The sequence below is a fragment of the Pseudochaenichthys georgianus genome, chromosome 1 (genome assembly GCF_902827115.2).
Source record: "Pseudochaenichthys georgianus chromosome 1, fPseGeo1.2, whole genome shotgun sequence".
In the NCBI taxonomy this organism is placed as follows: Eukaryota; Metazoa; Chordata; class Actinopteri; order Perciformes; family Channichthyidae; genus Pseudochaenichthys; species Pseudochaenichthys georgianus.
Window position 1 is genome coordinate 41,975,254 of NC_047503.1, and position 25,815 is coordinate 42,001,068.

A 25,815-nucleotide genomic window follows, 5' to 3' on the forward strand; every position below is an offset into this window, starting at 1 on the left:
GCACCAACCAAGAAATGGGCCCAGCAGATCTGTTCGAGCTGGAATTATTGTATTTTTCCATTTTTTTTGTCTAACTGCTCGGATCGATGGAAGAGAGCACCCGGAGTTCAGCAGCGAGAGGCTGTGTTGTCGGAGGCGCGCCAGATGGCTAGAGAGAAACCAGGTTTGGTGAAGTTCTTACCTGGCTGGATTTCAAAGATCCTCCCGGTGTGTGATTCCCGGCCTGCTAGCCCCAGGCATGCTAGCTCCCTGTCTCCCAATTCCCAACCTGGTACCATACGCCTCGCTGGGTTCCGTCTGAAGTCAACCCATGCTTCTGCCCCAGTTCCTGCTACTGTCCAGGAGTCGTATTCTGGAACTCGTCTGGCTTTTGGAGGTCCACGGAGTATTCAGGCGGCTGCTAAGAGAAGGAGTCGCAAGGCCAAGCTAGCAGCCCGAGCCCCAAGAGCCATGGCTCCAGCCCCAGTACAGGCCCCAGCAGCCATGGCTCCATGCTCCAGTATCGGCCCACACAGCCATGGTTTCGTGCTCCAGTACCATCCCACACAGCCATAGTCCCGTGTTCCGGTTCCGTGCCCAGCAGCCATGGTTCCGGCTACGGAACCGGCCCACACAGCCATGGTTCCAGGCCCAGCAGCCATGGTTCTGGCTCCAGTACCGGCCCCAGTACCCATGGTCCCGACTCCAGTTTCGGATCCAGGACTGACTTACCGGCCAACGCCAGCTCCCCGAGTCCTGTCGGCGTACCGGCCAACGCCAGCTCCCCAAGTCCTGTCAGCGTACTGGCCGACTCCAGCACCTCGTCTCCTGTTGGCTCTCCAGCCGACTCCAGCGCCTCGTTTTCTGTTGGCGAACCAACCGTCTCAAGTCTCCTCTCCAGTTCCCTCTCAAGTCTCCTCTCAAGTTCCTACCCGAGTCCCCTCTCAAGTCTCCTCTCTAGTCTCTTCTCAAGTTCCCTCTCAAGTTCCCTCTCAAGTTCCCTCTCAAGTCCCCTCTCAGGTCCCATCACGAGTCTCTTCTCGAGTCCCCTCTCAAGTCTCCTCTCAAGTTCCTACCCAAGTCTCCTCTCGAGTTCCCTCTCGAGTCCCTTCTCAAGTTTCCTCTCGAGTTCCCTCTCGAGTCCCTTCTCAAGTTTCTTCTCAGGTCCCCTTTCGAGTCTCCTCTCAGGTCTCCTCTCAGGTCTCCTCTCGAGTTCCCTCAAGTCTCCTCTCGAGTTCCCTCTCAGGTCTCTTCTCGAGTCCCCTCAAGTTCCTTCTCAGGTCCCCTTTCGAGTCTCTTCTCAAGTCTCCTCTCAAGTCTCCTCTCGAGTTCCCTCTCAGGTCTCTTCTCGAGTTCCCTCTCAAGTCTACTCTCGAGTTCCCTCTCAGGTCTCTTATTGAGTCCCCTCTCAAGTCCCCTCTCAAGACACATCTCGAGTCCCCTCTCGAGTTCCCTCTCAAGTCTCCTCTCGAGTTCCCTCTCAAGTCTACTCTCGAGTTCCCTCTCAGGTCTCTTCTCGAGTCCCCTCAAGTTCCTTCTCAGGTCCCCTTTCGAGTCTCCTCTCAAGTCTCCTCTCGAGTTCCCTCTCAGGTCTCTTCTCGAGTCTCTTCTTGAGTCCCCTCTCAAGTCACCGCTCAAGTTCCCTCTCAAGTCTCTTCTCGAGTCCCCTCAAGTTCCTTCTCAGGTCCCCTTTCGAGTCTCCTCTCAAGTCTCCTCTCGAGTTCCCTCTCAGATCTCTTCTCGAGTCTCTTCTTGAGTCCCCTCTCAAGTCCCCTATCAAGACACATCTTGAGTCCCCTCTCAAGTCTCCTCTCGAGTTCCCTCTCGAGTCACCGCTCGAGTTCCCTCTCGAGTCACCGCTCGAGTTCCCTCTCGGGTCACCGCTCCAGTTCCCTCTCGAGTCACCGCTCCAGTTCCCTCTCGAATCACCGCTCCAGTTCCCTCTCGAGTCACCGCTCAAGTTCCCTCTCAAGTCTCCTCTCGGGTCTCCGTTCAAGTTCCCTCTCGAGATCCCTCTCAAGTCACCTCTCAAGTAAACTCTCATGTTTCTTCTCGAGTTTCCTCTCGAACCCTCTCTCGAGTCCCCACTCAAGTCCCTACTCAAGTGCCGTTGGAGGTTCCGCTGGGGGTCCTGCCAACTCCATGTCCTGAGCCGTTGGAGGTCCCGCAGACTGCTCTTCTGCAGGGAGTCCTGCCAACCCTATGTCCTGTGCCGTTGGAGGTTCCGCTGGGGGTCCTGCCAACCCTATGTCCTGTGCCGTTCCATGTCCTGTGCCGTTGGAGGTCCCGCAGACTGCCCTCCTCCCGTGGTCCTGACAACCCTATGTCCTGTGCCGTTGGAGGTCCCGCAGACTGCTCTTCTGCCGGGGTCCTGCCAACCCTATGTCCTGTGCCGTTGGAGGTTCCGCAGACTGCTCTTCTGCCGGGGGTCCTGCCAACCCTATGTCCTGTGCCGTTGGAGTTCGGCACCTGTCCCACCGGCTCCGGATCCTGTCCGGTCGACACCGGCTCCTGCCCGGCCTCCGGAGCTGTTCGGTCTTCACCCTCGAGCCCGGTCCCCTGAGTTCGCCCGCTGTGGTCTTCGCCCATCCACGAACTCTGCTTTGCCCCCGGGCCGTCCGCCAGAGACCCCCTCCTCGAACTCTGCCTTGCCCCCGGGCCGTCCGCCCGAGACGCCCTCCTCGAACTCTGCCTGGGCTGTCAGCCAAGGCCCGTCCTCCGGACCCCCTCCACCCACGCTGCTGGACATTGTTGGATTTTTGTTTTGGTCTTTAGGGACGTCTGGAATCCGTCCCTTGAGGAGGGGGTTCTGTCACGATGCTCATGTCATGTCACATTTCTATGTCTAGGTTTGGGTGTTTTTGCTGTTCTCTCTGTCATGTTTTCCTCCTGGGTTGTTGTCTGGTCCTTTTCCCTGTGTTTTTCCTCTTGTTAGTTTCCCTGGTGTGTATAGTTGTCTGATTGTGTTCACCTGTGGCCCTTGTGTTTCTCCTCCCCTGCCCAGCTGTTTCTCGTCTTGTGATTACGCCTCCCTGTATTTAGTCTTGTCTCAGTCTTGGTGCTTCTTTTGTTTGTGACCTAGTTCACCGTAGAGTGTTTTGTCTGTCCAAGTATAATTAAGTCCTTGAAATAAAGGTGTTATCAAGTGCTATCTGCGTTTGGGTCCTACCTGCTTCACTCTGCGGATCAGCAATACATGGAAATAGTTAAGTAAAGTAAAAGTAGATTACCCCAAAATCGTAGTTAAGTAGGCTGCACTTGAGTAAATGTACTTCAATACATTACACTACTGGAAATGAGCCAAATAAAATGCCTCGTGTTATATTTGATAGCTGGGGTAAGAACTCTACACTTCTGAGGAGAAATGTAAACAGTATTGTGTGTATTTATGTATTTGGATCTATATATACGTGATTGCAGGAGAATGACACTTCCAGCCCCTTTCGCTGGTCTGAACTTCCTGTTAGGGTTGCCAACTTCCAGAAACGGGACACAGGTATGATTTTTGGGTTTCTGGCGGATTTAGATTACTTTTTTTGTTACTTTATTTCGGGGTTAGGGTTAGGTTAGGGTTATGTTATTTAATTATTTTGAGGGAGCCAGCCCCTAGGGTTCGAAAAATATTTGGGGGGTCAAACCCCTCAAAATGCATAGAAAACTATGCATACCTATAACACAATACAAACACAATGGTCTTACACCTGCATTAGGCTACTACATCACATTGTACATCAGCATGTTCAAATCGGATAGGTGGGCACTAGGGACATCTGGGCACCTCGATGTACAATTGGCTATTTTGTCCAAAATGTTAAATAAAATATTTGAAAAATGGTATTAAGTAATGCAAAGTATGATGTGAACATGCACGGTACATCATTATTAGACGTAATGTTATCCTTCAACCAACCATTTTCACAGCATTTTCCCATCAATCAGCTGACTGACTCTCTCTCACACACACACACACGCACGCACGCACGCACGCAGAAGACCCGATACAGATCTCCACTCACGGGCTTTACCCAACTGTGTTTTTCTTCCCACTGTTTGTAAGACACACGTCTTTTCTTTTTAGAAGGGCCAGGGCCCAGAACCACATCCTCTCTCTCTTCTCCTCTTTCATTATCACCTCCTCCACCGGCAGCGCTCATTTCCCCACACGACTGAACAGGCTGACATGCCACACAAACAGTGGGCCCGCGTCCCACTGGAGAAAATCTCTCTCTCTCTCTCTCTCTCTCTCTCACACACACACACACACACACACACACACACACACACACACACACACACACACACACACACACACACACACACACACACACACACACACACACACACACAGGGCCGGCCCTGACCAATTTTGCCGCCCTAGGCAAGATTTTAGCTGGCAATTTTGTAAAAGAGCGATGCTTCTCAAACAGAAATAGAGGAAAATACAAAGTAGCTGAACATGGATGTAAAAATGACAGCAGAAAACAAACTGCAGAATGCTGCACCACTCCTGAATGACCACCAGAGGGCACAACAGAGACACATATTGACATTATAATAGAACATGAAAACCTTGCTGGAGTGCCCTTAAAACCCCTTTCATTATGACCCAAAATCAGTTTACAATAACTTAGTAATATGAAATAATGGCTTTTCTGTACTTGTAATTGTCGATGACTATTTAATATGATCCCTTTGTGAATGTTTAATTAAAATTCTGCAACCAAAAAGTTCATAATTAATGCTGGTTGTTTATATTTTAAGTTGCAGTCATAGTCCAGAACATAAGCCCCTGTAAAACTAAGACGTGTGGAAGTGGTGTAATATTCTCATGTCTGTAGGTAGATAACAAATGTACTGTTTAGACTTTAGAGCCACCTCTTCCCGTAAATGCACACACTCACACAGAGAGAGCAATACCAGACATTATTGCTTGGCTCACACACACGCACACATACAAACACACGCGCACACATACAAACACACAAACACAAATGCAATGTATGCGCACACAAACACAATGCACCTCCAAGCTCCCTTTGTCCTGCATTTGCTGCTACACACTAATACATAGAAACAGACAAATAAATTGCACCATACAAGCATCACAAATCAACATTATAGTCGACTTATGAATTAAATTGCACCATACAGAACTCGTATTTCACATAGCCTTGATGCATATACTAGATTCCCTTCTTTCTGCTTTCACAGTGAGCGGACATGGTGGATGAGCTGCTGCTTGGGACTCTGGACGACTTGGGCAAAGATGACTTTCAGGTTTTTAAGTGGTACCTCAATCAAAAGAACTTGGCTGGCGTTGAACCAATTGCTCTGCGCAAACTGGAGGATGCAAGCAGGATAGAAACTGTGTCACAGATGACCAGAAGCTACGGTGGAGAAATGGCCGTGAAGCGGGCTGTTGAGGTTCTGAAGAAGATGAAGAACATGAAGGCTGCAGCGGAGTTGATGGAGAAATATGCAGGTGCAGTGGATGTGTCTTAAATGCACTGATAATATCAGCAAAATCAGTTACTTCACGGTTTTCTGGTTCTGGATTTGTGTATTTTATAAATTGTAATTTGTGTATTTTTATACTTTTATCTTACTCCTTGGCTCTTTACTTTTGCTCTAACAATGTTAACTCCCCTCTGGGACGAATAAAGGTATTCTGATTCTGATTTTTAAACACGATTCTCTGCATCTGTATGTTTTATCTGCAGAGATTAACGGAGCTGCACCTTCCTCCTCCTCCTCCTCCTCTGCTGCTGCTGCTGCTTCACCTCCAGCTGCCAACACGATGTCGGCTCAGAACGAGAGTGTGATCGTCCCAGCCTCATCATCTCACACATCCAACATAAATGAGCACAAGAAGACAGCACAATAAGAAATACGGGAATACATATATATATTTTTTGATACTGAGTGACTTCTACTATAGTCCATGAAACCATTACATGTTCCTGGTCAAATTGACATATTTTCCCGTTAGAGTCCTCCAACAGTGAAAGCCACTTTTATTAAAGTCTCAATAGTTAACATTAATAAGTGGTACAGATATGATTAATTACACAATTACGATATATGCTTTGATATATAACACTATGTTATAGTTTTAATCAGATACTGTATAAGGACTTTTTAATGTCTCACAATGCACACCCTATGAAGACACATTTTATAATAATACAACAGTTTTTTTTGGTGGCTGAGAGGTGCCAACGCGCTACAGCGGCTCAAAACATTTCCATTAGACACACGCTGAAATGTCCAAAACGAAGCCAAAATTAAATCACAAATGTGCCAAAACACACGCAAATGAAGAAACATCTTCACCAACTTGAAGGAACATGCGCAGGGTTTATTGAAAGCGTTGCAAAAATTAAACGCAAGAAGCTGAAAACACAACAGAAACGGGGACACTAAAAAGTGACGCACACAACTGGGACCGGAGCGCTTGTTGATGTTTGGGGATTAGAAAGGGGGCACACTTGAAAACTCAGCTAAAATGTAAATTTGTTCAGCTTATTTTACCAATGTGATCGCATGATTCTTTCTGATATTATGGCAGATCTGCTGTGAGCTAGCTAGCTAACGTAGCTAACCTAGTCATTTAATATATACTAACAAAATACTAACAATTATGAAACAACGTCAACAAGCACAACAAGTGTCCCCTGGCTACTGTTGTGCTTTGAGTTTGAGTTATAAAGCAATAATTCAATGTCAACATAATGTTTGTTTGTTGTTGTAAAGACCAGGGCACATCCAACACTAACGATGACCAAAGATGTGACAACGACATGACACACTATCTGACAGAATGTATGTTTGAGAGCAAGTATCCATTTAAAAATGTGCTATAACAAACTGTATTCCAAATAAACAACAACAAAACATGCACTGTTTTCATTTCTTGTTTTGCAATACAGTGGAGAGAGGGCTCAGAATAATACATGTGTACAATTATACATGTGTAAAGATATAAGCAGTTCAATTTAAAGACGACTTTTATACACAGCAGGGAGGCAATAAGAGTGAATACATTGAGTTGTTAAAGCTCAACAATGTGTTTTGATGTAATGAAAATCTTAAGAATTATAATTTGAAAGTGGTAGTTTTATTATATTTCTACACATTTAAAGTGTTGATACTAAAATTTAAGCAGCTTCATCCTAACTGAAAGTGCTTGTAATCTCTTCCTGTCGTCAGCAGGTGGCGCTGTGGTCTCACATTAATGTGACTTCAGGATCCTGTGCTGCTGTCTCAAATCTTGAGTTTGATTTCAGATTGTACAATAATTTGAGTACTTATTGTCCCATTTTAGAATCTTATTTATGAAATCAGTGGATTATAATAATTCACCCATTAATGTGTTCATCAGAGCTGTAAAAGTGGAGCTTATTTATTTACTTTATATACTGCTGCTGGTGCTGGATATCTTAACTTCATATCAAAGTTGATGTATTATATTGTGGTGGAACATTATGGGACATAATTCACCGTTGTATAGTGTGTGTTGCACCACGGACCTGTTAGAGAGGGTACCTGTTTGTTGTGTTATATACAATATATATTATATATATGAATATGTTGCATTATAATATGAATATATAAAGTAACTTATTTTGTTTAATACATGTAGAGGAGTTAAAAGCACAATATTGGCTGCCAAAATGTAGTGGAGTAAAAGTATACAAGTAGCTATACATTTAAATAGGTTAAGTAAAAGTACCCCAAAATCGTAGTTAAGTACTGCACTTGAGTAAATGTACTTCAATACATTACACTACTGGAAATGAGCCAAATAAAATGCCTCGTGTTATATTTCATAGCTGGGGTAAGAACTCTACACTTCTGAGGAGAAATGTAAACAGTATTGTGTGTATTGGATTGGTGATTTCAGGAGAATGACACTTCCAGTTGTCTGAACTTCCTGTTACTGAAACCGAAAGTAAAATATTTGGCGGCAGTGAGAGTAGCCTACTAGTGAACTCCGTTTTACACGGTAAGACCTTTTGGGAATTACATTATTATTGCTCATTATTGCATTGTTCTGACTCTTGGTTTCCGGTGTGTTGTGGTGGTTAAGGTATTTCAGAATATAGATGAGTGGTTAAATTACAGCCGGAGATTGTTAAACGGGATGTTGTTACCGTTACACTGTCTGTGTTACACAATGACGGTCTGTCTCTTCTCTCTGAATGGATATTCATCGTGTTTGTTTTCAGATTGATCTAGGCTTTTTAAATCGTTTATCACATTCAATCAATTATAAAGTATTTCCGTTTATCGCTTTCTAAACCGTGCCCTTTATATATATATAGTTAATAAAGTGTACATAATGTAGTAGTGTAGAGCCGATGAATGGGAGTCGGAGGCGGTGTGTTCAGTATGGAACTCCAAACTTTATTATCAAAGAACATCCAGACAGGTTAAGTCAAGACATTAGCCGGGTAGTGACTACCCGATCCGTCACCCTACCCGATCGGTACTGCGCATGTGCGAGATGGTCCGGTGTCAGTACCAGATGTGTTCGGGGCAGAGTCCTGCACGGGTCTGATTTTCAAGACCCTCTCCCGCCCCACACCCGCGACGTGCAATACCGAACTCGCCCCGCTACCCGCACATATTGCCAATTATTTCCGCAACCCGACCCGACCCGTCGGCACAAGATCCACGACCCGACCCGAACCCGCATATATATGAGGAGTGAAAACGTGCAATTATTAACACACGCAGTTGCATATTTGTCTCAAAAAGCGTGGGATGTTGGTTATGTTCTCCATCTAGGATGACACCAAAAGCCTCCAGACGTTGGGTTTCGCTCTTGAGGAAGTGTTATTGAAAATGCTGTATTCTCCGCTAGAGAGCTTCACCTCAGCCATTTCGAATGTGGCGCGCTCAGCAGCAGATTGATGCGCTGCAGAGGTTATGATTATGCACGGTCCCGCGGCGGAGAGGTCTGAGGATTTAAACATTAAACTAAATTATCATTATTTCAATATATTTATTATGCAACACCCGCGACCCGACCCGCATGTTTACCCAGAACCGAACCCGGAAAAAAGCGTTTGAAAAAATACCACCCGCGAATCACCTTTTTTGCGGGTCACCCGTCGGGTACCCGCGGGTACCCGACCCGATGCAGGACTCTGGTTCGGGGTACCAGATATGTTCGGGTGTATTTCCGTCGCATGCGTCATATCCGTCTACTCACCTCCCTCTGCTCCCAGCGCTCTGCTGCCACACACCGGCCGTCTGCGGAACTGCAGCCGGAGGAACTCGGGACAGCTTGTTATGTGTGGGGTGCTATGGTGGGGTCCCATGTACTTGTGCACATAAATAATGTTTCTAATTATTTACAATAAAAAAATGTATATATTCTGCGTTACTTTAGCCAACACTTTTATAAGGCCACTAGATTATATAATTACGAAATGTGTAGATAGAATACATATCTTTCAGGTTGTTATTTTGTCATTATGTTTCATGTTTTATTTACCTTTTAGTATTTTTATATAGTATCTGAACTTTGGAGAGGAGTTGGGAGACACACGACACATTAAATCACATCGACAGATCAAGACAAAGCGAATGGAATTACTCCCATACTTCTAGCGTGAAAATGTTTGTGAAAACGTGTGCAAAGTCTCAGAAAATCCTAAAAATAAGCTCATATTTGAATTCCCCATAAAAAAACAAATCATTCAGTAAAAACAAGGCCCCACTGATCATCTACTCTATAAGACGATTCCAGGGATGTCTGGCTTGAGTTTCTACCTCCAGGGAAAGTGGACAAAAGTGCCCGAGATCAGCCTCTTAATTTACCCAGGGCCGAGTGCTTGGCTTTGGGCATGAAAATTCAGGAAACTCCCCTGAGTATTTTATTAAATATCTGAACTTTGGAGAGGAGTTGGGGGACACACGACACATCAAATCACATCTACAGATCAAGACGAAGCAAATGGAAGTACTCCTAGCGTGTGAAAATGTTTGTGAAAAACGTGTGCAAAGTCTCTAAAAACGGAGCAGTGGCTGTGATGCTAGCTTTGCGGCTAGCGGTTAGTTGTTGTTGTTTGAAGTTGTTGCTATGGAAACAACATGACGGAGAAAAGTATAATCTTCAACATAAAATAACGGACAAAGTAAATAATGAAGTGTCGGCTATGTTTAAATGTTCGGAATTTGACCATCATGAGTTGCCGTAAAATATGACTGATGACGGATGCGACGGAAATACACCCGAACACATCTGGTACCCCGAACACATCTGGTACCTACACCGGAAGTCCGGACGGCAAACCAAGATGGACACTTGTGTCAAGTGTCCATCTTGGGTTGCCGTCCGTTGTAATAACAATAACTCATCTCTCTCGGTTTTTCTTTTTGAGCTTTGCTAAAAGCCACTGTGTCAGTGGCTTTTAGCAAAGCTCAAAAAGAAAAACCGAGAGAGATGAGTTATTGTTATTACAACGTGACTTTACTATTATTTAACAACTCTTTTTATTGGGTTCTTTTATTTGGGGTTAAGTACATTGTCAGAATAAGTGAGAAATGGATTTAACTTCTGTTAGACAGCCATCATACTGAATACATATTTACTGTGAATGTATGCAAAAATGTATGGCATATGGCTGTCTAACAGAAGTTAAATTCATTTCTCACTTATTCTGACAATGTACTTAACCCCAAATAAAAGAACCCAATAAAAAGAGTTGTTAAATAATAGTGAAGTCACGTTGTAATAACAATAACTCATCTCTCTCTCGTTTTGTTTTTGAGCTTTGCTAAAAGCCACTGTGTCTAGTGTCCATCTGGTGTTGCCGTCCGGACTTCCGGACCATCTCGCACATGCGCAGTACCGATCGGGTAGGGTGACGGATCGGGTAGTGACAAGCTTATTACTTGTTGTGAAGCTAGCATGAATGAACCTAGCTTCCGGTGCCCTCTCTAACGGGTCCGTGTTGCAACACAATAACCAGAGGTGAATTATGTCCCATCACGTGGCACCACAGTAGCCTACTTATTCATATTAAAACAATGCATTTTAAATGGGTTATCCTTCGAGATATTGACAGTTAAGAACGTTCATCATTTTTATGGGGAATAAATCACTCAGCTGGTGAAAACTGTTGTAAAATGTACAAATAATAAGCCAGATGCATGTCGTCCGGCATTATGGGAAATGTTTTTTTTTTTATTTAAAAAACATTTGGCTTAACCCATACTAGTGTTGTCACGATACCAACATTTTGGTTTCGATACCGATACCAAGTCAAGAATTGCGATTCCGATTCTTTTTCGATACTTTTCTTAAAAAAATGGAAATATGGAATATCGGCTTTAAAATTAGGAATAACAGATGATTTTAGCAGTCAGAACAACTAAAGCAGCAGTGTTACTAAGAACAGAAACGCCAAAGAGTCACATCTAATATAAATATATATAAAAGCATTTATTTTAATTGTGTAGCAGTCAGTTTAACATTTTGGCAGCACTGTTGAGCATTTTGAAAATGTATTTTCATGCCTCTGTGCAAGGCTTAGTCTTTCTATCTTTATAGCCACTGGTGTAAAGTAACTAAGTTCATAAACTCAAGGTACAATTTTGAGATACTTGTACTTTATTTAAGTATTTCAATGTTTCTTTTGCTACTTTGTACTTCTAATCCACTACAGTTCAGAGGTACATGGTGTACTTTTACTCCACTACAGTTCAGAGGTACATGGTGTACTTTTACTCCACTACAGTTCAGAGGTACATGGTGTACTTCTAATCCACTACAGTTCAGAGGTACATGGTGTACTTCAACTCCACTACATGTATTGAATCCCTTTAGTTACTTCACAGATCTGGATGAATGATGTGAAATCTAACCAAGTGTTGAATCAGACTTTAGTTCCACCTGGAGTAAATCCACCAGCTACCCTGCAGTCTACAAAGTACTTCAAACTAGCTGCACCTTTACCAGCTTTGAGAACACTTTCATGATCAATCATTATAAAACATATCATATATATTATTCTGAAATGGACCAATCTGCACCATGACTACTTTTACTGTCGCTACTTTAATACTTTTACTTGAGGAACATTTTGAATGCAGTACTTTTACTGTAACAGAGTATTCCTACACTCTGGTGCTTCTAGTACAAGACCTGAGTACTTCTACTTTTACTGTCGCTACTTTAACTATATTTTGATGAGAATACTTTTGTACTTTTATTTGAGGAACATTTTGATTTCAGGATTATTCCTACATTCTGGTACTTCTACTTTAACTCAAGTACAAGACCTGGGTACTTATACTTTTACTCAAGTACAAGATATATACTTATACCACCTCCGTTTATAGCCTATGAAAAAAAAACTAATAGAAAACGAAGGCTAAAGCTAACGTTAGCAGATAGTGATGCTAGTTTGCTAGTTAAGTTTGCTCAACGATAATATTGCGACAGAAAAACTTTTCAGTGCACATCACGCTCTGCCGCTCCGACAGGGAGCTCTGCTCTGAACGGCCCGTTCACAGACTTCTGGCGTCTTTTTTGTCAACAAGCCGAGGCGCAGCGGCAGTTGCACTCCCACTTTGCAGCCATGCTTCTCGTTTTCTCACATGCTCTGGCAGCTCGCACGTGGCCACGTGCACGAGAGAGGGGAGGGACTTAGAGCTTGCTTGAGAGGAGCGGGACTGCAGGCACGGCTGCAGTGCAGGGAGTGGAAGCAGAGCGCTGAACACACACGGCTCTTATTAAAAACGGCGCTTCTTCTTTCGTATAACGTTAGATGTCCAACTCGGTGTCGTGTAGCCATTCCCGCATCTCTGGTCCTAGGTCGAAGAGGCTGGCTTCCGAGGGTGGTCTATATAAGGGGCAGATGGTGATTATTATTATTATTATATGGAAAAACGGCGCTTTTTCACGGGAGTACTTTTCCCCGTCATTCTTAAAGTACCGATACTAATGAAACGGAGGAATCGTACCGTTTTTAACGGCAGGGTATCGCGGTACCTTTCAAGTATCGGTACACCGTGCAACACTAACCCATACAGGTGACTACAAGTCAGGATTTGTACCAGACTCTGCTGCTTCAGTTTTGACTGTTAGCAAATGTAAATCTTCTTTCTTTTTCATCATTAAATACATGATTTCAGAATAAAATGTAGTTTTAGCCCCCTCCCTTTCACAAAGACATTTTTAAACCACATAGCCTATACGAACATATTTCAATTAAAATAGGCCTAAAATAGAATATTATATACCGACACAATGTCAATTTATCACTTTTGGTGTAGGCCAGGGTACACTTTATTATCCTGTATAGGGAAATCAGTTGCAACCTGATCTCACCAGAATGCGTGACTCCACCACGGCTCCTTAATTTACACCGCATTGCGTGGTGGAGTCACGAACTTTTGCACCACGCAAACAACGCGAATGTAAAGTGAATGAGGCTCCTTTGTCGTGGTGCACACACGCATTTCTACAACGTCCTGCAGTGAGCTTTTTATTCTATAAAACGTTTTTTAAATCTACTTTACAGCTTGTAGTAACCATAGACTGTATATATAAATGGACGTAGGGTCCGTGACGTCACCCATAGGATTCTGCAGAGTTGCCGAGAAGCCCTTAGTAGGCGGAGTCGGCCACTAACGGCTCGACAGTGACTGTAAAGGCAACCGAACAACAAATATTTGCCAGTAATAATAATAATAATAACTTGGATTTCTATAGCGCCTTTCATGATACACAAGGTCGCTTTACAAGGAAGAACAGGAGTATAAACAAACATAACAAAAGGCAGTCAGACGAACAGTTTAGACAGACAAAACATCAAATAGATTTGGGGCCAAAGTCCTTGGCAGACAGATGGGACTTGAGGGCCTTTTTTGAAGTCAAGTGTGGGGATGTTGTGGATCTCCGCAGGGAGAGTGTTCCAGAGAGTAGGGGCTGCCATACTGAAGGCTCTATCCCCGAAGGTTCACAGGTTGGTGCGGGGGGCCAGAGTCTGAAGACCGCAGGTTCCGGGGTAGGGCATGTGGGAAGAACAGCGAGCCAGCTAGCAGCTAGCACCATTAGCCTGGTAGAAACCGGACCTCGAACCTCAGCAGCGGTGATGGAAAACACCCCAGTTGAGATGGCAGGACTGAGGGAGGGTTCGTGGATAGTCCTGGGAGCGGGGCAGAGAGGAGCCCAGTCAGGGTATTCCGGAGCGGGGATTCCACGGATAGCAGAGCATGACGGTGAGCTCGTTTTGCTAATGGCAGGATGGCAGAGGCTAGGAGCTAAACAGCAGCCAAACATAATCAACTGAGCAACGGAGACGGCAGAAACACAAAACCAGAGCAGAACAATCTTTTCGCTGTGTATGTGAAAAAGATTTGACAGCAGGGAGTGATAGACACGAGGAATAAGCATTGGCAAGAAGAGCGGCGAACACCACACCAGCGTCCCCTCTAGCCAACTTCCGGTGTTGATCATTACCAAATATGGGATCCAGTGGGGGATATGGTGTGAAGCTTTTCCAGACGCGTGGTGTTGACAGCAAATCAGGTCTTCTCTTTGAATGCATTTAAGATGTTTATTTGGATTGCAGGATGATGACAGCAAAACAAGAGCCGGGTGTTTAACTGATAACTAAACAACTAACTGTGATAAAGAAATAAACCAAAATGAACTCAAAACAAACAGAAAATAAGCGAAAACACGCACGGTTGAAAAACTGTGTGGCTTCCCTTTGGTTATTCCCAATCCCTAATGCTGTGCACCTGTGTCCTCCCTAAATAGTAGGCTGTAACCTGAAATTGGCTGAGTCCCCGCCTATGCCCAGGTCAATTCAGTAGTATCACAGCACCTTCATATACAAATATTAAAATACATCAAATTGGCTGCAACAGTGACGTCAGAGTTCAACTCCCGCCTGCTCCAAATAAGGGCAAAGAGGCGGAGCCACCGAGCTGGAAGTTCCAGAGCTAGCTGAAGCTACCAAGCTAAGCTAACATGCTCCCCATCTGCACACTGCCGTGGCATTTTGCGTTTCTAAGGTAAGCGGACATGAAACTATTCAGCAAAACTATAAATAATAATCTAAGTTATTGAGTTTTTAGCATAATACTTCAGAATCTTAAAATCCCTTAACGTTTGTATACAATTGTGCTAAATTCAACACTGGAATCAAGCAAATATTAATATGTTTGCATGACATTAGTTATTTATATTTTGATATCACTTAACTATACGTTTAATACATTTAAGTCAAGCTAAGGTACATGTGATGGTAGCTATAGTGCTCTTACCTGTGAGGCCTCCTCCAAACAGCATAATAACCAGACTGTATCATTAAAACTAAGTACCAGTTCTAGATCCTTGACTTTAGACAAACAATTCAAAAGACAACATGTATTTAAAGACCAATCGTTATTTGAATGTGCCTCTTAACCTGAGATATTAGTTATACAGTAATAGTATTGACAATCTAAAAAAACTGAGCAACTCAACAGTCAACTTTATGTTTCTTATTGTCTAAAGCATTTATTATTTTCATTTTCCCCCTCTCATATTCAGTGTGGACGGATTGAGACAGCGTGGTGTTCAGAGGGCTGCAGAGACTTCAGGGAGAAACCTCTGTGATGGACGTCCTGTCTGTTGGTGTGGAGAGGACTGAGGGTCTTTCCTCAGCGAGGAGGACCAGGGCTGATGAAGGAGCCCATGCTGGGCATAGCTGATACCAACTGCACAGGCCTAGTCTGTCACGTTATTTGACTAAATGTGTTTACTTATACATTTAATAGGTTTACACCTTCTGTCCATATGTGCTTTTTATTTAAAACATTTGATTAACTTTTGGTTCACATTTCAATAAACTGTATTTGTATTTGCATTTCTTTTGTCCATTATTCTTACTGAAAGTGTTAGATTACAGATTCACATCTGACTGAAGATTGGCCCCATTTATTTGTGACATTGGAAAACGTGCCCCCCCTGTCAAAATGTTTGAGATTTTTTTTCTCAATTCCTGCATTCTAGTGAATTTTCATAGTAACACTGCACTTCAGACAACCTACAACTGGTGATGGTGTCTAGGTCTTTAAGTGTTAAACAGCTGAGAGCAGTCACTGCTGTTTTTTGTGGTCTTCTTTCACACACACATCTTACCAAGTGTGTATGAACATCCTCACAAACCAACAAAGAACATGATCTATATCAAATTTAAGACAGAAAACTCCACACTGGTATCTGATCGTCAATCACCGGATAACTTTATTTTAACTATATACAAACTCCCACTGACGTCATCATTTGATTCCAAAAGTGGGTCTGGACTCGCGCCCATAGAGGCTGTTTACCAGTATAATGGCTCCCCCCAAAGTATAATTTATGGGTGGCTCCCCCCAAAGTATAATTTATGGGTGGCTCCCCCCAAAGTATAATTTATAAGTTTGTTTTACTCACTGAGCACTCATTGCCACCAATGCAAATGCAAATGAGTGCTCACTGAGTAAAACAAAAAATAAAACACAAATTATACTTTGGGGGCCCCCCAAAGTATTAACATGCTGTGGGAATCACTGATATTATTGCAGAACAAGTGTGTTATTTATGAAAGCAGTGTGTTTGTGTGTTTAGGGGCTGTAGATATAATTATTTTGTAATTGTAATGTTTTTTTTTATTTCAACAGTGAGCTACAAAGACAATCAGATTATGAATGAACAGTATGAAGTTCATCAACATTGAACTATATGTTATTATCAAAATAATATGTAACTGTTATCAAAACGTAGTGCAACTGTAGAAGCTTGCTCTGTTGTCTCACTGAAAGAATAACTTTTACCACGTTTTTTACAGACAATATTGAGAGATAAATAGCAGCAGTTCTCACTATGTGTTAAATATCTTTGCCTTCAATACATTAAATTAGAAAGCTGACAAAGTCATATTGCTTGTTAACATCTAAATGTGACTTTTTGCATGGAATAAACCCTCAACTTCACTGATGTGTAGGTGATCTAGTATTTAGTATTGTTTAATGGAATATATATCAGTGTATTCAAGTCAATACTTCATTCATTTAAACCAATATCTTTCTTGATTCTTTGTACAGTATGAAAAAAGAGTCTTTGTACCTGAGCTGAAGTTCACTGCTGTGAGGAGTCCAGTTCTGTCTCTCACTCTCTGGTCCAGCCTGTCTGCATCACCTGGACACTTTAAACAAACAGATATATATATATATATATATATATATATGTAAAGAACCATGTGTACAAACAATATAACTGATTCTCTTCTGTTGAACATGTTGGATTGTGTATTGTCCGAGTCATGGTCCTTTTTATTTGACTGTAACTTTGGAAGTTGTGTTACCAATGCTTACTGTTTATTTGATACCCATTTGGTAATGCAATTAATAAAAACACTAAGGTTTGGGTTCGTTCTTCAGATGACTGTGACGTTAACGTGTAAACTCAATAATTAACTCCAGCTCAACCAACCATATTGTAATATCCAAGTAATCATCTTGAAATATGACATTAATAATTGTAATATCACACATCTTATTGTGAGGTTGATTTCACATACACTACTTCGACGTTAGCTTGTCTCCATACTTGAGCATAGCCAATTTAAATTAACCTTAGCGATGCATACAGTTCCTCCTACATAATAAAATATCTCTAAGTTACAAGGATGTAACCTTATTTTATCAACCTCAAACAGAAGCCGTTTGTTGTACAGTATTATCCCACTTAACGCTTAACACTTGTCTAACCTTTAACCTTTATATATACAGTCTATGACAGCGACGTGCAGTCAGGGGAGGCAGAGCCTCACCTGTCATACTCCAATGTAACGGAAAAATAACTAAAGAAAAACGAAATAGTAATAATAATAAAATGTCTCCACTGATCTGTGTTGTAAATGTGATTTCTTTTTGATTCCAATCGCAATTTGCCGAGCTCCGCTACAACTACGGGTAGCGATGAGAAGTGAGGCAGGGACGAGCTCTGCCTCTCGTAAGCCCACAGTAACTGGCTGGAGCGCGGGCACTAATTTAACGCGGGCACTTATTTTGTGAGCGCTCTCAAGCCAGTTACTGTGGGGTAAGGTGAGGCACAGATGAGCTCTGCCTCACCTCGGAATGCGTCACCCCGCAGAAACTGTCTGGAAAGCGGGCCCTAAGCACATGCCTGCACCATCTCACTGTATGTCACCAATGTAATGTTTGTAGATCCCTTTATTACATTTATCCTCGCCATCCATAGTCTCTAAATAACTTATTTCACGTATATATGATATTTAGGCCCGCTGGTCTCATACAACGGCAATGAAAAAAGCACCAGGGGAGGCAGCCACAACCTCTGCCGCACTGAAGGGGGCGCAAGTGAGCCCACAGGTTCTTGTTGCTACTGTTATTCTATGCAGAGACGGTAGACGCAAACAACAAACTAGACTTTTTAAACTACAGGAAGATAAGGAGGACTTTTACAAAAAAGTAATAGAGATTGTTGTCCAGAAGGAGAGCATGGACTTCATCTTCGAGTCAAGGTAAGACCCCAATTGTAATGAAAATGGGATCTTACTAAGAAAGAACAATCCAATATTTAGATTTTGGTATCCTTTTGTTGAACGGTCTGTTTAAAATGAATCGAAGCATCAGACAAAAAATCTTTTGAAAATAACCGAATATTTCAATTAAGGTCAAAATATAATATTTGTAAATCTGACTCTGAAAGAGTCAGTGCCTCACCAGCCATGAACCTCACCGCACGTCACTGGTCTATGATTTTAACTTGGAGGCTACGATTAGCATCGTTAGCAATGATGTAGCTACCACTCGCTTACATCATTAACACATAAATAAGTACTCGAATTTCACTTACCGCAAAACCGCATTCATGCACCGTCAGAGCGAGTCACAATAGTCCGATATATATAAGCATGAAGAACAAACAACCACGGCCGGGGTCAAGTTGTGTTTCCTGGATGAGCTGAGCAGGCAGAGTCCCTGTAGCTAGCTTCACGGAGCAGCTAGCGGAGAGACCAGAAGCTAACAGCGGCAGGCACTGGACAGAGCCGTCTCTCAATGTGACCACGCCCTAATTTATGCAACAACTTTAAGACCTAATATAAATAAAAGGGTCGCGTTAGAAAACAATTCACTCACAGATCCATAATCATGAAGGTGGAACCTAACTATATTCATAATAATATTTATTGCATCCAGGGGTAGAAACATGTTTTTTTCTGCTGTAAAGTTGGGCATTTTAACATGGGGGTCTATGGAAATTGCTCCTTCCTGCAGTCAGTCCCTATCGGCCAATATATGAACTGCAGTATGTGGCACTTCCGTATTGTCTTCCCGGCTCTTCCCCAGAGAGGAAGAGCCGCTTGGTAGTAACTCACGGGAGGCTTCTTTTATTTTATTTGTATTCATAATAATTTGTATTTTTCGTCAGAATGTATTATAGCAACCCTGTCTCCTAAAAAATACGTTCCCACAGAACTAAACTGCATTCTCAATTACGTTTAGCTAGAAACTTATTTTCTCCCATGTTACGTTCGTTATGAACGTTTATTTACTACATATCTTCTAGAAACATATTTTCTCCCATGTTACTTTTCTTATGAACGTATCTTAAAGATGTTTATTTTCTACATATCTTTGCCATTTATTGTCTTGCTTATAATAATGATAATAGTCATTTATAAATATCATTTTAGAGCACACATTTGAAATCAGTAGGCGAGGCTGTAATTTCGCCAGCTGTTGCTCTCATGAGCGAGGCAGAAAATAATAGTTTTAACATGCCAAAAAGCTGCTGTGTCGTTTTTTGCACCTCAAACATTAAAACAAATCCAGAGTTACGTGTTTCTGTACTTCCTCTACTACGACTATTATCATTATTATAAGCAAGACAATAAATGGCAAAGATATGTAGAAAATAAACGTATTTAAGATACGTTCATAAGAAACGTAACGTGGGAGAAAATATGTTTCTAGCTAAACGTAATTGAGAATGCAGTTTAGTTCTGTGGGAACGTAATTTTTAGGAGACAGGGTTGCTATAATAAATTCTGACGAAAAATACAAATTGTTATGAATACAAATAAAATAAAAGAAGCCTCCCGTGAGTTACTACAAGCTATAAAGTAGATTTTTAAAACGTTGTATAGAATAAAAGCTCACTGCGGGACGTTGTAGAAATGCGTGTGTGCACCACGACAAAGGAGCCTCATTCACTTTACAGTGGGGATGTTTGCGTGGTCCCGACACGTAAATGTAGCAGAGTTCGTGACTCCACCACGCAATGCGGTGTTAAGGAGTCGTGGTGGAGTCACGCATTCTGGTGAGATCAGGTTGGGGAAATCAGGTGGTCAAAGTGCAAAGGTACACAAACATAAAAGTAATAAAAGCTAATTTAGATTACTAATGTACTGTTTAGAGCCACCTTTTCACCCTCCTCACACACACACACACACACACACACACACACACACACACACACACACACACACACACACACACACACACACAATCACATTGCACCTCCAAGCTCCCTCTCTCTTGCATTATACAAGGATCACAAATCAACATTATAGTCGACTTATGAAATGAAATTGCATCATACAGAACTCGTATTTCACGTAGCCTTGATGCATATTATAGCAATCCTGTGTTTTGATACTGCCCCGCCATTTATTTTCTGCTTATTACATCTGGCTTTTCTTATTTTTCTTTGCAGAATCAAATACCTAATCTGCAAAATGATTCCCTTCTTTCTACTCTCACAGTGAGCAGACATGGTCGATAAGCTTTTGCTTCGGACTCTGAAAGACTTTCGCAATCAAGCCTTCCTGGAATTTAAGAGGTACCTCAATCAAAAGAACTTGGATGGCGTTGAACCAATTCCTGTGAGCGACCTGGAGGACGCAGACCGGGGGGAAACTGTGTCACAGATGACCAGAAGCTACGGTGCAGAAATGGCCGTGAAGGTGGCTGTTAAGATTCTGAAGAAGATGAGGAACAAAGACGCTGGAGAGAGGTTGACGGAGAAATATGCAGGTGCAGTGGATGTGTCTTAAATGCACTATAATATCTGCAAAATCAGTGACTTCACGTTTTTTTTAAATACTGTTACTGGTACTGGATTTGTGTATTTTGTAAATTGTAATTTGTGTATTTTTATACTTTTATCTTACTCTTGGCTCTTTACTTATGCTCTAACAATGTTAATTTCCCCTCTGTGGGACAATTAAAGATATTCTGATTCTGATTTTTAAACATGACTCTGAGTGAGCAGACAGGGTGGGTGAGCTGCTGCTGGAGACTCTGCAAGACTTGGACAAAGGTGACCTTCTGGATTTTATGTTGCGCCTCAAACTAAAGAACGTGGCTTTCTTCCAACAAATTCCTAAAAGCAAATTTGGGGACATAAGCCGGAAGCTAACTGTGACACAGATGACCAGATTATACAGTGAAGAATTGGCCGTGGAGGTGGCTGTTGAGATTCTGAAGCAGATGAGCAAAATGTACGCTGCAAAGGAGTTGACGGAGAAATATGCAGGTGCAGTGGATGTGTCCTAAATGTACTATAATATCTGCAAAATCAGTTACTTCACGGTTTTTTAAATACTGTTACTGGTACTGGATTTATGTATTTTGTAAATTGTAATTTGTGTATTTTTATACTTTTATCTTACTCTTTGGCTCTTTACTTATGCTCTAACAATGTTAATTCCCCCTCTGTGGGACAATTAAAGATATTCTGATTCTGATTTTTAAACATGACTGTGAGCAGACAGGGTGGGGGAGCTGCTGCTGGAGACTCTGGAAAGCTTGGGCACAGAATACTTTGGGAAATTTAAGTGCGGGCTCTATATAAGGACCTACAAACATATTACTTGGCGCAAACTGAAGGACGCAAGCCGGGGGCAAACTGTGAAACAGATGACCAGAATCCTCGGTGAAAAAATGGCCGTGAAGGTGACTGTTGAGGTTCTGAAGAAGATGAAGAACATGAAGGCTGCAGCGGAGTTGAGGAAGAAATATGCAGGTGCAGTGGATGTGTCTTAAATGCACTTATAATATCAGCAAAATCAGTGACTTACTGTATTTGTGTATTTTGTAAATGTTATTGTTGTATTATGTATTGTATTGTTGTATTTAGAGATGTCCCGATCCGATCACGTGATCGGGGATCGGAGCCGATCACGTGATTTTCAAAAGATCGGGGATCGGGAGAAAAAAATCGGGGATCGGGATTTTTTTTTTTTTTTAGAAAATATTTTTTTTTATTTAATGTTACAAAACAAAAATGACCATGTTCACGTCTTAAAGTCATCCTGAGGACTTAGTTTTGGTTTAAAATTACACAACATCTTGTATGTGTTGCTTTCTTTGGGCTTGTTTTCAGACCTGGTTGCTTCTTCCTCTGAAATCTGGCAACAGAGTGGGCGCAGTGTCTAATAGTAGCAGCAAGCTAACGAGAGGCTACGTTCAGCTGGTGACTCGGGAGTCAGGACAGAGAAAATGTCAGAAGTTTGGAAGTATTATAAAATTGAAAGCGAAGGCAGTGTAACAGCCAGATGCAATGTTTGCAAGGCAGAGGTTCCGTGTGGTGGAAAGAACAGAGCTACGTTCAACACGACCAATCTAATACGCCACCTGAGAAACAAACGCCAACAACAACACGACGAGTACACAGCGGCCACTCGGGGAACGGCACTGAAACAACCGACACTTTCAGAGACTTTCAAAAGGAAAGAGAAACTGCCCCAGAACAGTGACAAGGCCAAAACAATAACAGCCAAGATAGCTGAATTCATCGCGTTGGATGACCAGCCGTTATCTGTTACCTTTTTTTTCTCTTAATGCATTGCATAAAGATCGGATCGGGAAAAATCGGTATCGGCAGATTGTCAAAATCAAATGATCGGAATCGGATCGGGAGCAAAAAAAGGTGATCGGGACATCCCTAGTTGTATTGTTGTTGCTCCATATGCTCTTTACTTTTGCTGTAACAATGTTAACTCCCCCTCTGTGGGACGAATACAGGTATTTTGATTCTGATTTTTAAACATGATTCTCTGCATCTGTATCATTTATCTGCAGAGATGAACGGAGCTGTACCTTCCTCCTCCTCCTCCTCCTCCTCCTCTGCTTCTTCATCTCCAGCTGCTTCACCTCCAGCTGCTTCACCTCCAGCTGCTTCACCTCCAGCTGCTGCCTCGATGTCGGCTCAGAACGGGAGTGTGATCGTCGCTCCGAGAGTCGCAGGCTCACTTCACACATTGAACTTAACCATCAATAAATGAGCACAATAAGAAATACGGGAATACATAAATATATATATATATATATATATATATATATGTTGATACTGAGTGACTTTTACTATAGTCCATGAAACCATCACATGTTCCTGGTCAAATTGACATATTTACCCATTAAAGTCCTCCAAAAGTGCAAGCCAATTTTCTTTAAGTCTCAATATTTAACATTAATAAGTACACACATAATTATTTACACAGTTACGATACATTCCTTGATATATAACACTATGTTATAGTTATAAGCAGAAATAAGGAACTTTTTAATGTCTAATAATAATGCACACCCTATGAAGACACATTTTATAATAATACAACTGTTTTTTATGGTGGCTGAGAGGTGCCAACGCGCTACAGCGGCCCAACACATTTCCATGAGGAGACACGCGCAGGAGTTTCAAAAATATTATGAAAACACAAATGTGCCAAAACTAAGAAACATATTCACCAGCGTGAAGAAGCATGCGCAGGGTTTACTAAAAGTGTTGCACAAATTAAACTCTGCAAAGCTGCAAGAAGCTGAAAACACAACAGAAACGGGGACACTAAAAAGTAACGCACACAGCTGGGACCGGAGTGCTTGTTGACGTTCTGGGATTATAAATGGGGCACACTTGAAAACTCACCTAAAATGTACGTTTTTTCATCTTATTCTAAAAATGTGATTCTTTCTGATATTATGGCAGATCTGCTGTGAGCTAGCTAGCTAACGTAGCTAACCTAGTCATTTAACAAAACACTAACAATTATGAAACAACGTCAACAAGCGCAACAAGTGTCCCCTGGTTTCTGTTGTGCTTTGAGTTTCAGTTAAAAAGCAATAATTCAATGTCAACACAATGCTTTTCCTTTGTTTGTTGTTGTAAAGACCAGAGGCCTTTACTACGAAGCAGGATTTTCGCTTAGCCGGCTAACTTCAGGGAAAACTCGGGGTTTCCGGTCCTACGAAGCTGGTTCTCTTTTTAGCAGGCTAGATCTCCATGGTAACTTATGCTGAACGGCTAGCCTGGTCCGGAGCAGGTTAGGTTCCAGGATAAGAGATCAACTCAGTGAAAGCACCGCCTGCTGACCAATCAGAGCTCAGTGTGCGGAGTTTAAAGCGATCAAGTCATATCACAGGAGAAAGGAAATACAGAAAAGCTGCCGTTGCAGGAAAGACGGCCGGCAAAAATCACCGACTGTGTGAACGTGAACATTAATAGAATATCACCTCCATCTTCAGAGCAATCTGACTATTATAACATTAGTGTTAAGAAAGCTTACTTAAATATCGGCCACAAAATAAGTAACCGGATCAGAGTACATTAAGTACAGTCCGCGGCATATCACTTCATAATGTATCATATATCTCCTTATCCGAGTCAGCTGAGCCGTATCTGGCCGTGCAGCACTCACAGTGTCACATACTGTATGCAGAAGTATTATTTTAAGCAACACATTAAGTTGACGAAACACTCGAGACAAATGTAATTAAAGTCAGATCGTGTTTTAGACGGGGCAGTGATATCATAAACCTGTTAATGTACGCATTCAAACACTTGTTCTGTTCCCAGCTGTATTCACCTTGCAGGTGCAGCTCTGTGGCATTTATCCTGGATCAAGTGTTTAAGTCATGGATGTTTAAAGTTTAACTTCTTCATATGTCTAATATTATAGTTGACTTTTCATTCAGGAAGTATGACGCTGCGCTGTCAGTGCGCTTCTCCATGTTTGTGATTGGTCGAATGCTCAAAATACCACCCCTTTCATGTGAACGTGCACCTAACTAGATAGGACACGGCTGGCTTGAGCGATCCACTTGATAACCAGCGTCGTAGTACCGTTTAGCGAGAGCGCGTATGTTTTGGATTAGGCCAACCGTATCCAGGTTAGGTTGAACCAGCTTCGTAGTACAGGCCTCTGAGCAAATCCAAGACTAACGATGACCAAAGATGTGACAATGACATGACATAATATCTGACAGAATGTACATTTGAGACCAAGTATCCATTTAGAAATATGCTATAACAAAATGTATTCCGAATAAACAACAAAAACAAAACATGTAGTGTTTTAATTTCTTGTTTTGCTCCAATAGTTAAATGCTCATCAATTATGTTGTCAGTTCAGTTGTTAAGATCAGCCGTGTCTTGTGCCCATCTCAACGTCCAAATACAGCCAATCTCTCCCAGACCCACCTGGTGACGTACTTGCTAGAAGATTCATCTGGACACCTCCTCGTACAACCTTTACGTGTAATTCATACCGGGAGCCGGGATTCGATCTGGGAAGTGGCGAGATCCAAACGAGGGGCACTGAAAAAGCTCTCTGCCAGAGTTGGGAACCACCTTCCTCCAGATCCTTCCCAATCCAAACAAAAGCCTTTCACTGCCCACCGCCAAGGATGAAATATAGACGCCGAATGTCAGCCATCATTGGGGCAGAGGTCCCAGAGGTTCCTGTCCATAACCCCCTCTGGGAACCCATTTGGTACCCATTGTTAACCTCTAAATCAGAATCATTGCTGTGGCAG

General features: G+C 42.4%; 1 protein-coding gene across 2 annotated transcripts; it reads left to right on the forward strand.

Moving 5' to 3' along the window:
• The first annotated feature begins 7,918 nt into the window (after positions 1 to 7,918).
• LOC117449874 (uncharacterized) lies at positions 7,919 to 25,344 on the forward strand. Of its 2 annotated transcripts, none has more exons than XM_034087780.2 (5): positions 7,919 to 7,984; positions 20,766 to 21,036; positions 21,275 to 21,538; positions 21,773 to 22,027; positions 23,086 to 25,344. In XM_034087780.2, exons 2-5 carry the CDS (start codon positions 20,775 to 20,777, stop codon positions 23,286 to 23,288), a joined length of 984 nt encoding a protein of 327 aa, XP_033943671.1. In that variant the 5' UTR covers positions 7,919 to 7,984; positions 20,766 to 20,774; the 3' UTR covers positions 23,289 to 25,344. The 2 variants fall into 2 exon arrangements, with proteins under 2 accessions (XP_033943671.1, XP_033943678.1); XM_034087787.2 differs by having other exon boundaries at positions 7,925 to 7,984; positions 20,717 to 21,036.
• The last annotated feature ends 471 nt before the right edge of the window (positions 25,345 to 25,815 follow it).